Source organism: Zootoca vivipara, chromosome 3, assembly GCF_965207765.1.
Source record: "Zootoca vivipara chromosome 3, rZooViv2.hap1.1, whole genome shotgun sequence".
Taxonomy (NCBI): domain Eukaryota; kingdom Metazoa; phylum Chordata; class Lepidosauria; order Squamata; family Lacertidae; genus Zootoca; species Zootoca vivipara.
Window position 1 is genome coordinate 63,735,728 of NC_142586.1, and position 19,049 is coordinate 63,754,776.

General features: G+C 40.7%; 1 protein-coding gene across 4 annotated transcripts; it reads right to left on the reverse strand.

Moving 5' to 3' along the window:
- Window positions 1-327: 327 nt before the first annotated feature.
- RMND1 (required for meiotic nuclear division 1 homolog) lies at window positions 328-18,902 on the reverse strand. Of its 4 annotated transcripts, none has more exons than XM_035108759.3 (13): window positions 18,842-18,902; window positions 18,271-18,363; window positions 16,705-17,216; window positions 12,363-12,471; window positions 11,196-11,271; window positions 10,204-10,243; window positions 9,223-9,323; window positions 8,254-8,360; window positions 6,972-7,036; window positions 6,799-6,875; window positions 4,899-5,019; window positions 3,145-3,261; window positions 328-1,856 (listed from the first exon to the last, which is right to left on the reverse strand). In XM_035108759.3, exons 3-13 carry the CDS (start codon window positions 17,200-17,202, stop codon window positions 1,824-1,826), a joined length of 1,344 nt encoding a protein of 447 aa, XP_034964650.3. In that variant the 5' UTR covers window positions 17,203-17,216; window positions 18,271-18,363; window positions 18,842-18,902; the 3' UTR covers window positions 328-1,823. The 4 variants fall into 4 exon arrangements, 3 of the variants coding, with proteins under 3 accessions (XP_034964650.3, XP_034964648.3, XP_060128731.2); XR_015948990.1 differs by lacking the exon at window positions 18,271-18,363 and having other exon boundaries at window positions 1,539-1,730; window positions 1,770-1,856; XM_035108757.3 differs by lacking the exon at window positions 18,271-18,363.
- Between the last annotated feature and the right edge of the window lie 147 nt (window positions 18,903-19,049).

Here is a 19,049-nt window from a genome sequence, read left to right on the forward strand (position 1 = left end):
ATGGAAAACTCTGTTCATGGAAAACTATGAACAGAGGACGAGATGGTTGGACAGTGTTCTCGAAGCTACGAACATGAGTTTGACCAAACTGCGGGAGGCAGTGCAAGACAGGAGTGCCTGGCGTGCTCTGGTCCATGGGGTCACGAAGAGTCGGACACGACTAAACGACTAAACAACAACAACATGAACAGTTGGAATGATGAAGCAATTTCCCCCCTATATTTTTAATAGAAAGAATTGGAAACACCCAGTGAAGTTGATTAGCAGATAATCAATAATGGAAGTACTTCAAAATGCACAAAAGCACAAAGTTTGATAACTACTGGCTTAGGAAAAAAAGATGAAATATTTTATTACTATTAACTATAATTTGACTGCACACTTCCTTTAGGATTCCAGGGCAACAAATAGATAGGCAGTTAAAATCTTGAAGGGATACAAAATAGTATCAGCAAAACAATTTAAAATACATAATTCACAGTACAGACAAGGAATAACATGTCATCAGCCATTTTCACCCTTCCCCAAAGATCCAGATAAACAAGTAGGCCTTTAGCTGTCAGCGGAATATTTGTGCAGGGAAACAAACTCTTAGGTGAAGGTCCATAGGGTGCCACAGTGGAGAAAACCCTATTCCCATGTTTTCACTTTGACAAAGTCTGTTGGTTGGAGATTTCAAGTAGGACTAAGACATTAAACATTTTGAAGAAATTTATGCCTACACATTTATTAGTCCCACTTGAAATCTCCCACAAGCAAACTTGATAAGTGTCTGTTGCTCCTTGGAGAAGTACATTAAAGTCAATCTGAACTAGCTAGGTGCTTCTGATTGAACAGTCCGTCATATTTAGTGCATCATCTGGAAAGAAATTTTGGGGTAATTCCAAATTTGAATATTGTTTATTTAGATCAGGACAGCAAAATAATCGGAAAGAAACAGGTTGTGCTTGGTGGGGGGAGCTGAGATAAATGCATGATAACTCACTTTATGAGTCCTTTTTCCTCAAAAGAACCTCCTAACTTCCTGGGACAGTTACTGGTTTTTCTGTTTTATGGATTCAGTTTCAAGTCTGAACTAGTTCATCGGTTTGGGCTCCTACTTTTGGCCTAGGCCAAGAGCCAGTTTATACTTAGCAGCGTAACATGGACGTGTTTTTCCTGAGCTGTTCCTACGTATGCTGCAGACAGGGGATAACATGTTTAAATCCTTCCCTGTTTAAAAAACTGCACAAAACAAATTAGCATGTTTGGGAAAAGAGTTCAGCCTATTTTTCTCCCAACACTTATTTTTCTATGGATAACTTATTCCCCACATACACAGTAGTACAATACTGGAAACGCTTCCCTCAATTCTGGCATATGTGTCACTGTTGTGGCAAAATACACACCACACAGTGAGACATAACCCATATAAAAGCCTTATTTTACATGGCACAGACTACTGCATCATTACATAATTTCCTGCTATACAGCAGATAAAAAAACTGCAAGTGTGGATGCAGCTTTAGTAAGCCAGTCTTTGGTTGTCTGCTTTCTTAAAAAAAAGGTATCTTAAAGAAGGATCAATATACTCTGAACCATGATTTCTTGGAAACAACCCCCAAGTCAAGCTTTGTTCTAACCTCAGTGAATTCTATTGTTTCGTTAGCAGCAAGTGTCCATACATTTATTATGACACTTGAACTTTTCAGAAGTGTGAAGAATAAAGCTAAAGTCCAGCAAACACAAGGCTGTTGGGATTATCTTCACAATCTTCTCAAACTTCTCTTCTGTTGGGATTATCTTCACAATCTTCTCAAACTTCTCTTATCATTCACAAGTTATCAGAAAAGAACTCTGCCAAGTTCAAACATGACCTGCAAAAGAAATACAATTTTGTTATATTTTTTCAAAGTGTTTTTATTGGTAATGAAAGTCAACTGCTCCAAACTGTTCCTTACAGTGATATTTAAAATCACCCTTTAAAAAAACACCCTAAAGCTAACTAATACAAATAGGGCCCCTTACTCCAGCACAAGCAATCTGTTCAGCAGCTAAAAGTGAATTAAGGCAAAGGGATGGCTAACATTTTCATAAGAGTGACGGAAGATTCTAATGTTGCTCACTCACCCATATAAGCTTGGTGGCTAGAAAGATAAAGAAACAGCACTATTTATGCAAGCAAAGGCCTCTGTAAGTCAGAGGTAGGCAGGTGGGGAGGGGATAGGATGACAGGATAGCAGCCCTCTTTCAGACACTGACTTTAAAAGGTGGTCACTGAACAGCTCCTTTCATCAGCAGGTACTACTTGAGTTGCTATTCCAAGTCTTTTGCTTTGCCCTCGCACCTCAGTGTGTGGAGGCTGACCGGGGCTCTGATTTTGCACATAGCAGTTCCTTAACTGGAGGGAACAGTTCCCAGCCATTAACAGGTGTAACTTAACAGGTGTAACTGCTGTTGATTGCCCCCAGAAACCAAATGCATTTGTAGTTTGCAAAAAAGAAAGTACACAAATTCCAGTAACAGGAAGGAAGGAATTATAGCTCAATATGTATTCTCAATTTAGGAATGCTTCATGTCACATAGAAAACAGTGTAGACAATGTAACGTGGCTTCCAGGGCATGTAAACTCAGCCATGAATACACTTGGCACTTGAACTACATGCAGGTTACATACCATCCCATGATGTAATTTTGTGATGTGAAGTAGTCCTAGATGACTAATTTTGATTTCTTCTTTCATATAGGTAAAAATTATGCTGGTGCAGTGTGGTGGCCAAGTTGCTTGTTCAAATCTCATTTAATCAAAGTCCCTAATCTCTCAGTTTCAGTTTAGCATTTTTAATTTAGGGATAATACTGGCCTACTTTATAGTTCTGTAGCCAGAATCATCGAAATAATAATGTGTGTGAAGCATTTTGAACACTAGAGAGTGCTATATCTACATAAATTCCTAGAGGATATTTACAAACTTCTCCTCAACTTGCCCGCATCATGTTTAATTAAATTGAAATTTCATCGAGACATGATTCAGCGAACTTGCTAACATTATAGGAAGTGATATACTGATTGTACTCACAAGGAAAGAGCTCAAGGCATGTTTGTTTCAACAAAGCTGTTAAGTTCATACTAACACTGCACAGCAGCACATTGTTGCAGACTTACCTCTATGGTGATGAGTATCACAATCATCCACTCCAAACGCAAAGCATGTTTTTCACTCAAATGATTTCTCATCAAATCTGTCAGCTCTGTGCAGTGCTGGAGCTTTTCATTCACCACCTGCAATAGAGGAACTGATACTTCAGAAATCCTTGGGTAAACAACTTGCTCAAGGTATTACCGTATCACCTAAACAGCTTATCCACTGAATGGGGCTTAATGAACATACTGAAGTTTGAAGAACTATATCAGAACTGATGTTTCTATTAATGAATGCAGCAGAGCACCCAACACCATAAAGTTAGTCTTAGGAGTTTTGACATCTCAGTGTTAGCAGATTTATTGAACAGTGGTTTACAAATATTAGACCACAATGACATCAGCTGGAACTTTGTTCATTAAGAGTTACTAAAATTGAACAGTTTCTAAAGTTCTGGGTTTAAGTAATGGAAAATGAAGGCAAAATCCAACTCAATCCAGTGCAAAGCACCAACTTGTAAAGGATTCCCATAGACTTAACTGAACTATAATTTCTCCTCCCCTACATGCATGTGTGCATAAGCATGGGATAGCTGCAAATCATGAAGGATGAATTGGAAATGACTGCATTCCTCTCATATCTCCATCAAACCCTCCTGCCTGTTCAATCAAGTGACAATCAAGCTGGACTGCCCTAACTGTGCAACATATTTTCAAAATAATGCTCCTTTCAAATGCATTTTAGCAAAAAGTGCAATTTTGGACTCTTATGACTTGAAGGGCAAAAATCAGCACTTCCTCAAAACCTTGTTTACATAATACAGAGTGAACCTCTCATTAGGCTCCTAGTTCTTACCAATGAAGACCCTTTTTCAAACCAAATACCAGCCGCATAGGAATCGGAGAAACTCACTAATGCAAGACTTGTACAGGCCTGCCAGAGTTTTCACAGACAGCTAAGGAGCCACACCTATCAGCAGGAACAGCAGTTAATAGATTGTCAAAAGATTCATTGTTATAAGCAGATTAATAATCCTTTAGGAGAGAAAACCTGGCTTCGTAGGAAGGACTGATCATGCTGGGGAAGAGATAATAAAAATGGGGGATGAGTTTGCTATATGAGAAAACTATACCGCAATTAACAAAATTAAATACAATACCAGCAAGCCAGCTCTGAGTAGGAATGGGAAAAACTGAACATATTACCCAAGAGAAAGAGAGAAGATTTTTAAATAGTTAGTTCACCTTGCTAAGAAAGCAAACAGAATACCAGTTTACTACAGGGATTGGGGTTTTTTTTTGTTTAAAATTAATGGCATGAAGCCCCAAACCATGTAATGTTCTGCATGTGCACTGCCCCATGGAAGCCTTTTGCTCCTAGAAAAGCTGCTCCCAAAATTTGGTGGGCCCTCTGGAATGGCCTGTAAAGAGGGTAGTATACACCCTGTGAAGTAGGAAGAATCAATAATCCCCCAGCCAATACTAGGCAGAAGTATCTTCTAACTACATGTGGGTCACTTTGAGTCCATGCCCATATTCTTGCTCATCAACAATGAAATACTGGTACACATCAAGTGCCTTTATTTACTTAAATTTATGTCCTGCCTTTCCTCCAAGAAGCCCAAGGTGGCACACACGACCAAGGTGACCAAGAAAACAGAAGAAGAAAATGGAGAAGCATGAAAAGTTTAAGACTTCTTTGAGGAGAACCAATCTGTGAACAATTGACAAAAATTGAAGTTTTTGCTGAGGCAGGAAAGCTGGAATTGTGTACCTACCTTAACTCTGCGATTAATGCTGAGAAACTGGCAAGTTTGATCATATAACTGTTCAAGATGCTCTCTATCCCAATAGAAATCTGGAGTCATCAGCAGATCAGAACTCAGATTTATGCGGTGCCTGAGAAAAGGTAGGTAAATACATAGATTCAGAGCAATTATGGGTGGTTCTTCCTTCCTAATTTGAGTTAATAATTCTACCTAGGTGGTTCAGATGTAATGCCAAACCATGGTTTGACGCAAAATGAATAAGCACTGGAAAACTCTCAGGCCCGCACAATCCATTTTTCTATCACATTCTACAGCCACTTCCCTGGCTTGAAGAAAAATAATAATTTTACAGTACCAACAAAATGGCAACCTATGGTGTGCCTCACACCAGGAAAATATGATTTTATCACAGTGAAAAAGGTATTTCAGGCTCATTTTTGTGCCAAACCATGAAGGCTCTATGAAGGCTCTGTTGGTCACTCAAAACAAAGTGATGATTTCCATATTCCCTCATGGGCTTCTTTGAGAGGAAGGATGAACTATAAATTACTTACTTTATACTTTATTCGACCGATAGTCAGAACAAAAACATTTCTCAATACAAAGATAAACATATAAAACTGAAGGCATCAGAGGGATACATAAAAATATAAAAAAATATAAAACTGAAGACATCAGAGGGATACATAAAAATATAAAAATATAAAACTGAGGGCATCAGCGGGATACATATCCTTTAGAACTATAAATTTAAAAAATAAATATTAATTACTTTTAAAAGGTACAAAATTAATTAAGAATTTGGGTGGGATTCACCTAATGAATCCTGTCAGTGGAAGTCCTGCAGAAGGGATTATGCAACAGGGCTCCCCCCTCCTCATGCCCCCCCATTGGTGCAGGAGAAGCTTCAGAAAAGCACATGAGGGGACAAGGGAATTGTTCTGTCTGGCACACTAATATGCTTGCAGATAGAACTTTTGGAATGGCAAGACACTGAATTCTGCCCATTATTTTTTGACAAACAACTTTTTTTTACTGAAGTGCTTTTTTTCCTTGACTACCCTACCCTACCAATAAGATATGGCAACAATCCTGCTCTCTGGTTAAGACCTGTTCCTGCAGCAGGACTTCTCATGATTAGTACTTCCCAATGGTACTTCTAAATCCTTAATGATTAAAGGATTTGGGGCTTATCTCCCATCTCTAAACAAAAAGAGATTCCCTGCTCTCAGCAGCTGATCTAAGCTTTATTTACAGTTACCCTTCACAAATCATATAGGTCTGTAACAGACATTCCTAGAAACAGGATTTGGGGAAAATACAGAACTTGTCAAGGTTATAACAGGCACACTTGCTTATGCTCTTATCACATATGAAGGCTTAAATGCAGCTGCACCATACACTGTAGCTTTAAAAACTTTTATAATAAATCCATAATGTTATTCAATAGGATTTCCATTCAAATAAAGATTCTAGTTTCATGTTTAATAAACACCAATTAACAGGGTACATATTTCCAAGTGTTCAGACAATATGGTGCTAATTGGGGAGTGCAGAAAGAGACATGACTGCATTGTGTTGTTCTACTGTATTTAACATTTTTGTTTCTAATCCTTGGTGCCCTAAATTTATCCGCTTGCAAATGGTAGGTTTGACTTTGGGTGTGAGCTTAGGATATCTTTAAAAAGACGATGCTAGATTTCTATAGGCAGTTTTGCTTCTCAAAAGTGAACCAATAACCTTGTTGGTAGCAAAAGCAGGGTGTAGAAAACGAAGGTGGCTGGAAGTGAAGGATCAAAATATATTGTAAACTGCTTCAGGATGCCTTATGGGAAGCAATTTATAAATGAAATAAATAACAGCAAAGTGCCCTGGGAATTGTTAAGTTTCCTTGTTATAATGAAGATACCTCAACGCAAATAATTCCCCAATTTTCTGCATCACATCAGCATGAGAGAGCTTCACCTTCCTTCTTGACTTTAGTATCTGTTAAAAAGATAGTAGTAAAACATTAAGAACAAATATATGTTGCAAATAGCTCCATTTAATAATAGTACATAAGACCAATGAAGTAGTGAATACCTCAGGTATTGACTGGATAGATTCTACAAAATTATCCAATGATGCTTCCCAAATTGCCAGTTTCACTACATTAGGGAAAAGTACAAGAGATTTATTATTCATGTTCACTGCCCTTTAATGTTTTCACAAAACCAAATCCCTACTTTCAATTACCATATTTTTCCGTCTGTAAGACGCCCCCAAGTATAAGGACCCCCCTCCCATTTTGTGGGACTCAATTTTAGGAAAATTAGGTGAGATGGCCCAAAGTTGTTGAGCCTCTCCCCCCACGCAGCTGTGGGCAGGAAACACTCCCTAGATCATTTCCCGTGCAGAGCAGCATCGGGGGAATTTGTGCTCCCACCAACCATCCGGTCGGTGGGAGCGCAACCTCCCCTGATGCTGCCACATGTGGGAAACAACCCAGGAAGCGCGCGCTGCACACAGCAGCATTGGGGGAAGTTGCAATCCCGCCAACGAGCTGGCTGGCAACGCACAGATTCTCTCCCCCAACCCCCACGTAGCTGCAGGCAGGAAACACCCCCCAGATCACTCACTGTGGCATCGGGGAAGTAGCACTTCCGCCAAATGGCTGGCTGGTGGCGTGCCGCTCCCCCCCCCCCATGCTACTATCCGTGTATTGGACGGCCCCAATTTTTTGACATTATTTTTGAGTCAAGAAACCTCGTCCAATAAACGGAAAAATTCGGCATATGATGTATTTGCTAGAAATCTAAAAATGCATGCTTGAGGGCCAAAACAGATGTCAGATGGGAGACTTGCAATCAGACTTCCCAGTTGTTGGGAATTAAAAACAAACTTTAAAACAGCAATGGAGTAGGGATCTCCAGGTTTGATTCTAGAAGTGACAGCAGGTAGCAGGTGCTAAACTACCAATCTAAATCGTCCCCACCACAAATTACGGTATTAGCCTTAGGCTACTTCCTGCAAAGCTAAATTGCTTTTTGTGGCACTGAACTCCAGAAGTAACTCAATAAATTGCTTATCATTTGAATTTGATATCAAGAAGGAATTGTCCAGAACAGACATAAGCAACACACATTTTAAGGATACTTTATCAGCGCACCTCTGTAATTATCTCTGAAGTTCACCTCTCAAGTTCTTTGCATCATACAGAAGTAATACTACTTTATATAACTTATCTCTGGCGCACATTCCCAAGCTTTCCTCATAAACACATTTTAGGTAACACTTTGGGGGAAAAATTTCGCAGCACGTGCTACACACCCCAAATTCTGATGCAAAAAGCTGCTTAGAAAGCCTGATGCAATATATCACTTACCAGAAAGGCAAAGAGCATTTGAAAAAGCAAACTTCTCTAGTGTAACTTCGTCAGGATCTATTTCTGAATTTATCAGGATTTCTCCTCTATGAAGTTTTGACTGCGCTCTGTAAAGAGCAAAAGGAATACTTTAATACTTTAATTGACCATAAGCACCAAAATAGAATATGCCTAGTATAAATCCATGACACATAGGAACTAGCTATACTATACAGTACTTGTAAAAAAACCAAAAACAAATCAGAGCACCTAAGAACATGCTTAGTTCCCGTCACAGACAATGGAAGAAAACTTCAGACTTGTTGAGCTTCTTTTTCAACTCTACTGTATTTGTCAAACAAGAAAAACAATTCACATTAACAGAAAGTTTCAGAAGCTGCTTAGCAAGTTATTTGTGGATTTTTTTTAAAGGGCCGAGTATATATGCTGGCTTGACTGAGGCGATAGAACTCTCAGTGGCCCATTGTAATTCCTTTCTGAGGCACTCTGAGGATAAGGTCAGTTGCATCCATCATTACTTTCTCTTAACAGTTAGTGCAGGTGATTCTTAAGGGTCATTTATCTTGGAATGAGTGTCAGTTGGTGCAGATTGAAGATACTGGTTGGATGTGTGCAATCGCTTGCTGATCCATGCCCCTTGTGGCTTATAAAGTCTAGCAGGGAGGGGCCAGCAAGTAGGGCCAATGAAGTTATTAACACCTCATTACGAGAGGCAGTGGTCCCCAGTTCCCTAAAAGTTATTATTATTATTTAAGTAATATTATTTGTGCTCCCTGTCTCAAAGATGGCAATGGCAATACTTTCTTACTTTGCAAAGGAATTCCAAATGCAGCTTTATTACAAAGATTATGGGCAGTCTAAACAAGCTGGCAGAGTAGTGTAAATATTTAGCAATGTTTTCAGGAAACAAATATATGCAAGAAGATAAATTGCACAGAAACTAGCACTTGATGACGTACAAACACTTACTCTCCTAATCTGTAGTTCATCTCTTCATTTTCCCAGTGAACAAGTGCAACTTCGTATGGCTGAATTTCATGCCCTTCCAGCATTTGCATGATATTCTTCATCTAGAAAAGATCCTGCATATTAAAATTGCTGACAAATGCTAGGAGGTCATCATATAAACCCGCAAGCTAATAGTCATGGTGCCTTCAGCCAGTTTTGAAATACCATGGAGAGGGAGGGTGGAACTGCACATCACAAGGAAAACAACTCCAGCTTTTCCTTACAATGCAAATACAGGGGCAGAGAGAGGAATACTTACAAGGGAGAATTGACCTAGTAGAGGAGATGCTTCACACTTCCCATCTCTCAATCCCTCCCCCAGAAAATGGTCTCGGGCAGTTTTTGGTATTTTTTCTTAATCTGGGCTCTGACACTGGAAGCAAGCCCGTTAGAAGAATAAACCTTAAAAAGAGGAGGGTGTGCGAGGGAAGTCTAAAATGGTAGGTGTGAGAGAGGTTAAGCATCCCTGCCTCCTACTATTTTCCCACTTCAAGCAACCTGTGATACCACATTTCTGTTACTTTGCTAGGCACAGATGTTGGAATCTGTGTTTGCAAAGGCAAAATGTAACTCCTCTCAGAGTCTGGCTCTACTTTGCACATGGCCATGACCCATAATATCCTCTGTTTCATCTCATCGATTTCCTACAATTTTCTACACTGACAACATTGTCTTTATTCTCAAATAACAACTTGCAGAAATACATCATTGTGAATAACTTAGTTTAAAAATAATAATAAAAGCATCAAAAGACATGGGACAAAAACTCCCACTGCCCTTCATATACAATTTTTTACAAAACTGAAAAATTAGACTGTAAAATGTAAAAAGATACATTAATAGCATTTGCTAAATCTACACTTAAATCTAACCAAACCATTTTATTTCGTGGAACTGCAAAGACCAATGGAGTTTAACTCATAAAATTTGGCTTCCACTTACTGTTTTTTCTTCAACATTCCAGAACACAACAGATCCTTCCCTGTATGAACAGAATTCCAAGGTGGTGTTAGCAGCACAGATTATGTTTCACGCTTACATATGTATTTCTTGGCAAGAAGAAAGACTCTATTCTAGATAAGGATGGAGAAGAATTTAGTTTGGTCCACTTTAGGTGAACTGACATAATTCACACCCAAATTAATACACAATCAAAACAAAATTATACTTTAAGATTTTATACTTCTTCAAATTTAGTGGCAATACTTGGCTCAGAAACATACAGATACATTTACTGAGGGGAAAATACATATTTAAATAATATTTTGTGATTAAAAAATACGTATGTAGTAAATACAGTTTTTAATGGACTTTTTTTAAAAAAATCCAGAATAAGGCAGAAACAGGATGGAATCAATTTATGACTGTACTGATGTGAAACTGACGCTGACTGAAAATAGACTGTTAATCCTACACTCCTCAACTCATCCAAAATTTTAAATCTTAGTTATCTGGTTTCAAGTGTGATCAATTAACCAATTACTATGGTTATGGTGTGTTTATTGAGGGTTCAGAAAATATTAAATAGCTTCTTAAAAACTTTTAAATGGTTGCAATTATTTATTCTCAAAAAAATATAAAGAGCACAGAGGCTAGCCATCATATAGTACAATTCTATACAGTACATACTGTATCTGGAAAGGCATGAAATTGCAATTGTCAGTCCCTGCCCCTGTACTCATTGGGAATTACTCTGGAGTTTGTGTATAGCTGATGGCCTTAGGGAAGATTGCAGCCTTTGAGTGCTGCCACCCCAGCCCCCTTCATTACAGCAAAGAGGGAGAGGGAAAGATCTGTAGTTGCTTGGGGGCTAAGGCCTTTTGAAGCCCAAGTCCCAGAGTTGCTATCGAGCTAAGCAATAAAACCTATCATTTTAATTTGTGTTACAATATTTTTTTTAGTTCACATGCACTTTATTGTTGGGCATCACTTACCTGAAGAAAAAAACCATTCCGGGATCATATTCTTTTGCTGAGCTTTCTGTACCAATCACCAAAACGTTTGCTGCATCTTGTTTACAAGAAAGCATACTTGGAATCATATTCTGAGACACAGAAACAGTATTAAAAACCCTGCAACCCCACATATAATTTATTTGGGCTAAACCCCACTGAGAACTGTGGTGATTACATCTACCGGTAAGTAAAACTACCGGGTTGCACTGCATGTGTCCATTTAATATAGTCCTATTTCAGAACCTTTGAAATGTTAAGGGTACCACTTGCTGATGTGGGGAGAGAGAGATTTGGCCTGCTTGAGTCCATAACAGCTCCTAGTATACTGAAAACAGAATTAGGGGTTTGAAGTACTCTTACAGCTCCACACCTAAGCCTCAAGCCCTTTAGCACTATATAGCCCAGCAGAGGAAGTTTGCAGTACAGCGCTTCCAAGAGCATTACAGAATTCATGCTCTAGGATGGCTGGAGGTGTGAATAGGAGTACTTCTATTGCATGCAGAATATACATGGCAATTTTTCCTTTTCACTTGTGCATGTGTACAAGTGCTATTTTCAGGTTAAAGAACTACAGGCATTGATGAAAAGAAATGCTGTCAACATCTGCAAATAAAAGTATGTTCAACAGTGGTATTGTTTTACCCTCTGATCTAGAGTGACAATTTATGCTCAATTTAAGAATCAATAAGCCGTTATACAAGGCCCTTCCTCAGTTTACTCATGTAATAAATACATGACATATCACCATATTACTTTATAATGCTTGTCTACCAAATTGCTCTTATGAATTTAAACAGCTCAGGAAAAATATCAGAAAATATACAAGAAAGTGGAGAGGATTACCACGAAGAACAGGTCACAGGAAAATGTTATGCCAATGCGCTTCTAAGTATTTAAAGTGTTTATCTCATTTCATAGCATTAGAAATATTAAATAGGTATGTTTTTGGTGCAGTAGCAGCTAAGCCACATTACAGCATGCAATGGGGCATGTTCAAGACACATTTCTGTTCAGAAAGTTTTGAAAGAGAATTTTACAAGGTGATAATTCCACAGATAAATTGATATAAACACTGCAGTTTTATTACTAAGAGGAACTGTGTTCCATGCATTCAACAGAAGAGGGGCAAACTGTTCAGAGGTCTACCTCTAGGTAATGTTGTTATTTCAACATAGCCACATGACGTCAGATCATGGCATAGGGTACCAAGATTATATTCATCTGCTGTTGCAAAGGCTGTGCACTGCATCAGATCCTGTGCCAAAGGAACAAAGTTTAGTTTAAGAAAACAATCAAGTGATATATTTAGAGGACATTTATTTGGCTTATTCACCAGCACTGTGATACACTCGACTGTTCTATGACCCCTGGTATCAAAATGCAAATGTCACACAAATACTAGGAGCGCTATCCTAGCATTTTGCTAATGGTTAAAATCACTGTGCTTCACAAATCCTAGAATTAAGATTCAAACTGCAAGCCTTTCATGAATACCATGGTATAAGATTCCATGTGTTAAGATATTGCAATAGGCTTATTTATTCATTTTGCCTGTTGAACAAGACCCAGAGCAGGCCCTCTGGAAGCATCCTGGAGTTTGCAGGGGTTTAGAGAGATGCAAAAAATTCAAATGCAATATGGCTATAATCCTATACAAACTTAGTTGGGTGCAAACCCAACAGATTTTGTAGGATTCAATTCCAAATAAATAAAACCAGGCTGCAAGTGAAGTACTTGACATAGCTGCCAAGTTTTCCCTTTTCTCGCAAGGAAGCCTATTCAGCATAAGGGAATTTCCCTTAAAAAAAGGGAGAACTTGGCAGCTATGGTACTTGAGTAAATTACTGCCACAACGTTTTATCCCCTTCTTTCTCTCCCCTTAAAAAGGCAGCATTATAAAAATAACTCTCATTTTCTGTAATTGGAATAAAGTATTTTTTGGTCAACTACAACACTTCATATAATCTAAAAAATGTGTGACTGACAAATATTTTGTTATCTGGTGTGTGTCAAGATTAACATTTGCCCTTGCAAAAAATCCAACATTAACATCCAGCAGGTGGTGCTCTGCATCAAAGAAAGAGAAAATTTTGTAACTCCAAATGTTTTTATGTACTGTACTATAGTCTGAGTCAGTGCAATCTCTGGAACAATATTTTACCATGTGGCAGCTTTCACTGAAATAACCTACCCTTTCACCATGTCTGACACTTTGCTCTGTATTTTTGAGATGGAAAAAACCACAGCAACAGAAAAAGGTCTCTGCAAAACATTTATTTGTGTGTAATTAAAGGTAAAGGTAAAGGGACCCCTGACCATTAGGTCCAGTCATGACCGACTCTGGGGTTGCGCGCTCATCTCGCATTACTGGCCGAGGGAGCCGGCGTATAGCTTCCAGGTCATGTGGCCAGCATGACAAAGCCGCTTCTGGAAACCAGAGCAGCACATGGAAATGCCATTTACCTTCCCGCTGTAGAGGTTCCTATTTATCCACTTGCATTTTGACGTGCTTTCGAACTGCTAGGTTGGCAGGAGCTACGGGAGCTCACCCTGTCACAGGGATTGGAACCGCCGACCTTCTGAACAGCAAGCCCTAGGCTCAGTGGTTTAACCCACAGCGCCACCTGGGTCCCTTGTGTGTAATTAAAGGTAAAGGTAAAGGGACCCCTGACCATTAGGTCCAGTCGTGACCGACTCTGGTGTTGCGCGTTCATCTCGCATTACTGGCCGAGGGAGCCGGCGTACAGCTTCCAGGTCATGTGGCCAGCATGACAAAGCCACTTCTGGCAAACCAGAGCAGCACATGGAAACGCCGTTCACCTTCCCGCTGTAGTGGTTCCTATTTATCTACTTGCATTTTGACGTGCTTTCGAACTGCTGGGTTGGCAGGAGCTGGGACCAAGCAACGGGAGCTCACCCAATCACAGGGATTCGAACCGCCAACCTTCTGATCAGCAAGCCCTAGGCTCAGTGGTTTAACCAGTGTTACAACCCCCCAAATGTTTTGTATGTTTAAAACATCAGTGTTTTCAGAAACCAACCTGCATTTCAGTGACATGGAAACTTAAGAGCATATTCCACATAGCACAATATGTACTCTCTCTCTCTCTCTCTCTCTCTCTCTCTCTCTCTCTCTCTCTCTCTCTCTCTCTCTCACACACACACACACACACACACACACACACACACCAACACTTGTCGCAATGTAACTTGACCAGGAGCAGCACTTGGGAGATTGCATCATGAATTACACAGAAATTTCACCCTATATAACAATTATGAAAACAAACGATGGTCTTTGAGGAAGGGAGCAAAAAAAAAAAGAACCTACCTAAGGCCAGTGCTTTTTTTTCTCTGGGGGGACGCGGGGGGGACGCATACCCCTAAACATTTTGTAAATCTTTGTACTTCTGTCCATTTACTGTATTTATTTCCCCCAATTTGAACTATAAAATGGTGATTTTCTTGAGTCAAAATGAGAGTACCCCTAAACATTTTTTAAGGAAAAAAGTACTGCCTAAGGCCAAAAAAAGTTGGTAAGCTGTGGGGAAAACATTTTTATAAAAAGATCCTTGATTTGGAAAGGATGGTGGTTTTCTTTTATTTCTGGATGGGGTGTCTATTCTTCAGTTCCTGTATTGAGGATACTTGCAAGGGAGGTGGGGGCAGGCAATGTAGCTTCTAAATAGGAAAGTACAGGAACTCCAGCCTGGGAGGAAGCCTTCTGTCTGATGAAAGCCCTTCTCTTTCTTTGAAGCAGGAGAGGTTTGGTGGAAAGATAAAAGCATTCTTGCCTGTGCTCAGAGTCACTTTTTGCACATTTCAGCTGACTGGTAAAAAAATATTGTCAGGTACCAATTCCAGCTACAATTCTCATACCTATTTCACAGTGTGGTTCACTGCAGATGTTTAAGAGAGGAATGGTTTAGAGCAGGCATGGCCAAACCTGGCCCTCCAACTGTTTTGGGACTACAACTCCCATCATCCCTAGCTAACAGGACCAGTGGTCAGTGATGATGGGAATTGTAGTCCCAAAACAGGGGGGGGGGGGCAAGTTTGGTCATGCCTGGTTTAGAGACTAGAAAAGTAACCATAGTTTATGGTTAGTCTATATTGATACAATCTGCGAGCCAGCTAGGGTTTTCAGAGCTGTGCTCTACAGTGCAGCAGTGACTAAAGTCCTTTGGCCCAAGGGCTGCATTGATGGTCAACCACCCCTCTAAGGGTTATATGCCAGTGGCGTGCATAGCTGATATATTCACATTTGTATACACACACTCTAAACATACCCCTCACCATGCACACACCTTCACAACGCACATACATACTCTCACTAGACATGATGGTCTCTTGTCTCTCTGACATACATGCATTCATACACTCTCACATACAAACACGTGCACACACAGGTGCAGTCACATAACCAACATTTCCATGTCTGTCCACTCTAAGTAGCTGAAAATACTGCCTTTTACTTTGCAGATTAAGCAGCTGTATTTCTCTCCATCCCACTTCAGTGCTGGAATGAAGGTACTGTAGGTAGAAATGCTGCCTTTTACTCTTAAAGAGTAGGCAGGGGGTATCTCTGATGTTAGAAGAGCCTTCTGCCTGCTCTTTAAAGATAATTTCTAGAGAGCAGCCAACCCACTTGACCCATAGATTTCAGAGGGGCTCTCTGTAACTGCCAGTCAGCCAATCAGTATTTTCAGCAAGCCTCTTTGAAGACAAGCTCCAAGGAGCAATCAGCTGCTTGGTGCTGAAAGTACAGCTTCAAAGGAGGTTGCCAAACCTACTAGTCAGTTGATTGGCAGATACAGCAACCTCCTTACAGATTTAATAGGTACCAATCACCTGATGTCATTATGATAGCAGGTGACTGACAGGTGGGTGCTCCTGCCCACCGGTCCAAGTTGGCCTGCAGGGGCTGGGGGAAATTAGGAATCCAGATCACCATCCAGATTCAGTTCCCTATCCCTGAAGCAGCTGCCACATCTAAATGCCACATCTATTCAAATACTGGTTTTCTTTTCACAATTTAAGCAGGTTCATTTTTGTTCAATCTAGGGTTTTTATCATGCATTTTAAGTGAATATTATTTTCAATTCACAGAGGTTCTTAAACTGTGCCTAGCAAGCCCCCTCACACCAAAACTGATGCAACATATCTTCAACAGCACTCAAATGCCACCACTAAGGCAGGAATGAAAATAGAAGTAACATGACAAGAGCCATAAGGGACTTCAGTAAAAAGAAAAGAAAACCTCATCTTTGTGCATGAATGCTCTTCCTTAGGCTGTAGTCATCGACATAGCTGAAGTTGGGGAACTGGGTCAAGAAAGAGTTCATGCTTTCATAGGCTGCCCCACCCTGTACTGTTAGGAAGACAGTAGTTTTCTCATTCCTGCATAATACTTGTTATGAAACATTATTCTGGTCTTCATAACCCTTCAGTGTTATAAGTACTACACTTCAAAGTTTTAATACTTTACCTCAGTTTCAGACAGTAGTGGCAGATTAGCTCTAGATGGCTGCTTGGTCCTCGATGCTTTTGGTAGCCTTTTAGCTGGCAAAATATGTTGATTTGGCATAATTTTACTAGTTGATAAAACTGAATAATGTCTATTTGGTATATCTGTAAATTTTCTCATACACTTTGCATTGTGCTTGAAACTTGTGTTTTTAAGAGCACAAAATTGTTCCCTGTGTGGAGGACAAACATGCATACCCAAATAATTCACAGTCTTTGCTGCAGTAGGAACATTAGCTTGTGGTCTGTGCCATTCCTTGGCTTGCACACAAAGCCTGCTTAAGCAAGAAGTTGTTGCCTCTGGAATGCACCTACTGATGGATCTACACGCTAATAAAGAATTGCTTGACACCCATTGAAGATTGTTGCTTGATGCTGAAAGCCCATATTTATGCAAGTGTTGGCAGTGGCTTGTTTTGTGTGAAGATCTAGCCAGGAATCTCAGTAGTTTAGTTGCCATCTTTTCACTGTGTCCTGAATGAGAGAGTTATAGTGCATCAACTTTCTGAAAAGGAGCAATATTTATCATTTTATTAAAAACAGTTCTGCACTACAGCAAGTCAATCACATCAATGATAGGGCTTGTTCTGCATTCATAGGCTCAGCTTCAAATGAAGCAAGCAAGGAAGACTGCAGCAATGCATTTACTTTACCCACCACAGCACCATAATGGCCAAAGATGGGTCCAGACCAGAATATTCTCGTCAAAGTATCTGTTCTCAAACATATTAAAGTTTGGATAATGGCAAACAGGGAGATGCATCTTTCTTCCTTGTAGCATAACTTTAACTAGCCAAAGGCAAATAGTGCAGTCTATATTAACAGAATCTGTGAGTCAGCCAATGACTAAGACAGTGATAGTTCAGTTTCACCAACTAGGGAGTAGGATAGCTAATAAATTAGACATATCATACACTGAAACACATTGAATAGCATGGTACTCTGAATAAGGTCAAAATGTATTCCTTAGACCCTAGGTCTAAGATTCTTAGATTGTGGTGTGGCATAGGGCACCTCCTAAAGGAAAATTATTTGGGGATGGCCCTACTGTAGCTGGGGTCCACTAGTGAAGGTTTGGCATTTCAGTCACCTCTGCCTTCAAGTAGATGGCACAACTTTGCTGTGGGGTGTGAGGAGGAGATGAAATTATAGTGACAGAAGATCAAATGCATAGGTGTCAAGTTCTCCCCCTTTTTAAGGGAAATTCCCTTATGCTGAATAGGCTTCATTGCGAGAAAAGGGAAAACTTAACAGCTATGATCATATGACACTTTCCACTTCTTCTCATCCCTGCAGGTGAGACTTGGCACTACAGCTCTGCTCAATGTATGTACAGATGGAGGAGCTACTGCCATATTATCTAGCTTCAGGCCACATAAACACAGCTGTGTGAAAGAGCTAGGCGCTCCTCTGCATAAAGATTGTCAGCGCTGAGCTGGGTGGAATGGAATTGAGAAGCAGAACCCCAGTTCCAAGAGCTTGAGAAGTGCTGCCTTAATGGTCTATCTTGCATTTGACTGTCACTCACATGATCGTTCCCCCTACAACTGCCGCATACAGTATCTCAACAGGTCCAATCTTTCCTTCACTGCAGAATTTTCTCCCTCAGGCCAGGCCATTCCTGCACCAATCATATTAGTATTATTTGGATCAGAAAAAGCTGTACTCCGGGGCCCCCAGGAACTACAGGATACATGGCAAATGACCAGGAATCATGGGAGCTGCAGGGCCTCAGTATCTTCCCAGGCTCGCCCTGAAACCCTCCCTCACAGCGCCCAGGTGACAGGTGACAATAAGGGTGAAACCAACACCGTTTCCCGCATTCATGCTAGACGAACGCTAAGGGGCCTTCAGACCGCCTCCATTCCTCCCACTAACAAGACCGGAAGGTTGCGGGGAAGGACTCTGCTGGGAACCATATTTAGAGCGCAAGAGGCGACCCGCCGCAGGTGACCCTCACAGTATCCGATTAGGACATTTTAAACGGGTGCGGGAGGAATGACCCCCCCCGCCCCTCGTACTCTGTCCCCATGCGCGCGCCCCAAACACCATCCAATCAGAGGGAGACCCAGTTCCACGCGCAGGAGCCTTTTACCAACCTGGCGCCGAAGCACGAGGTGGGAGGAGGACCCGCTCACTCCACAGAGGGCCGGCGGAGCCACAGAATCAGCCCCGCCCCCTCCGTCTGTGCGGTTGACGCGCGACGTCATATTCCCCGCCCAAGAGCGCCGATGAAGGTCGCCGTCGCCTCCTACGCCTGCTCCTGAAGGGCTGCTTTGCTCAGCGCCCCTCCTCCCTAAGCCCGTT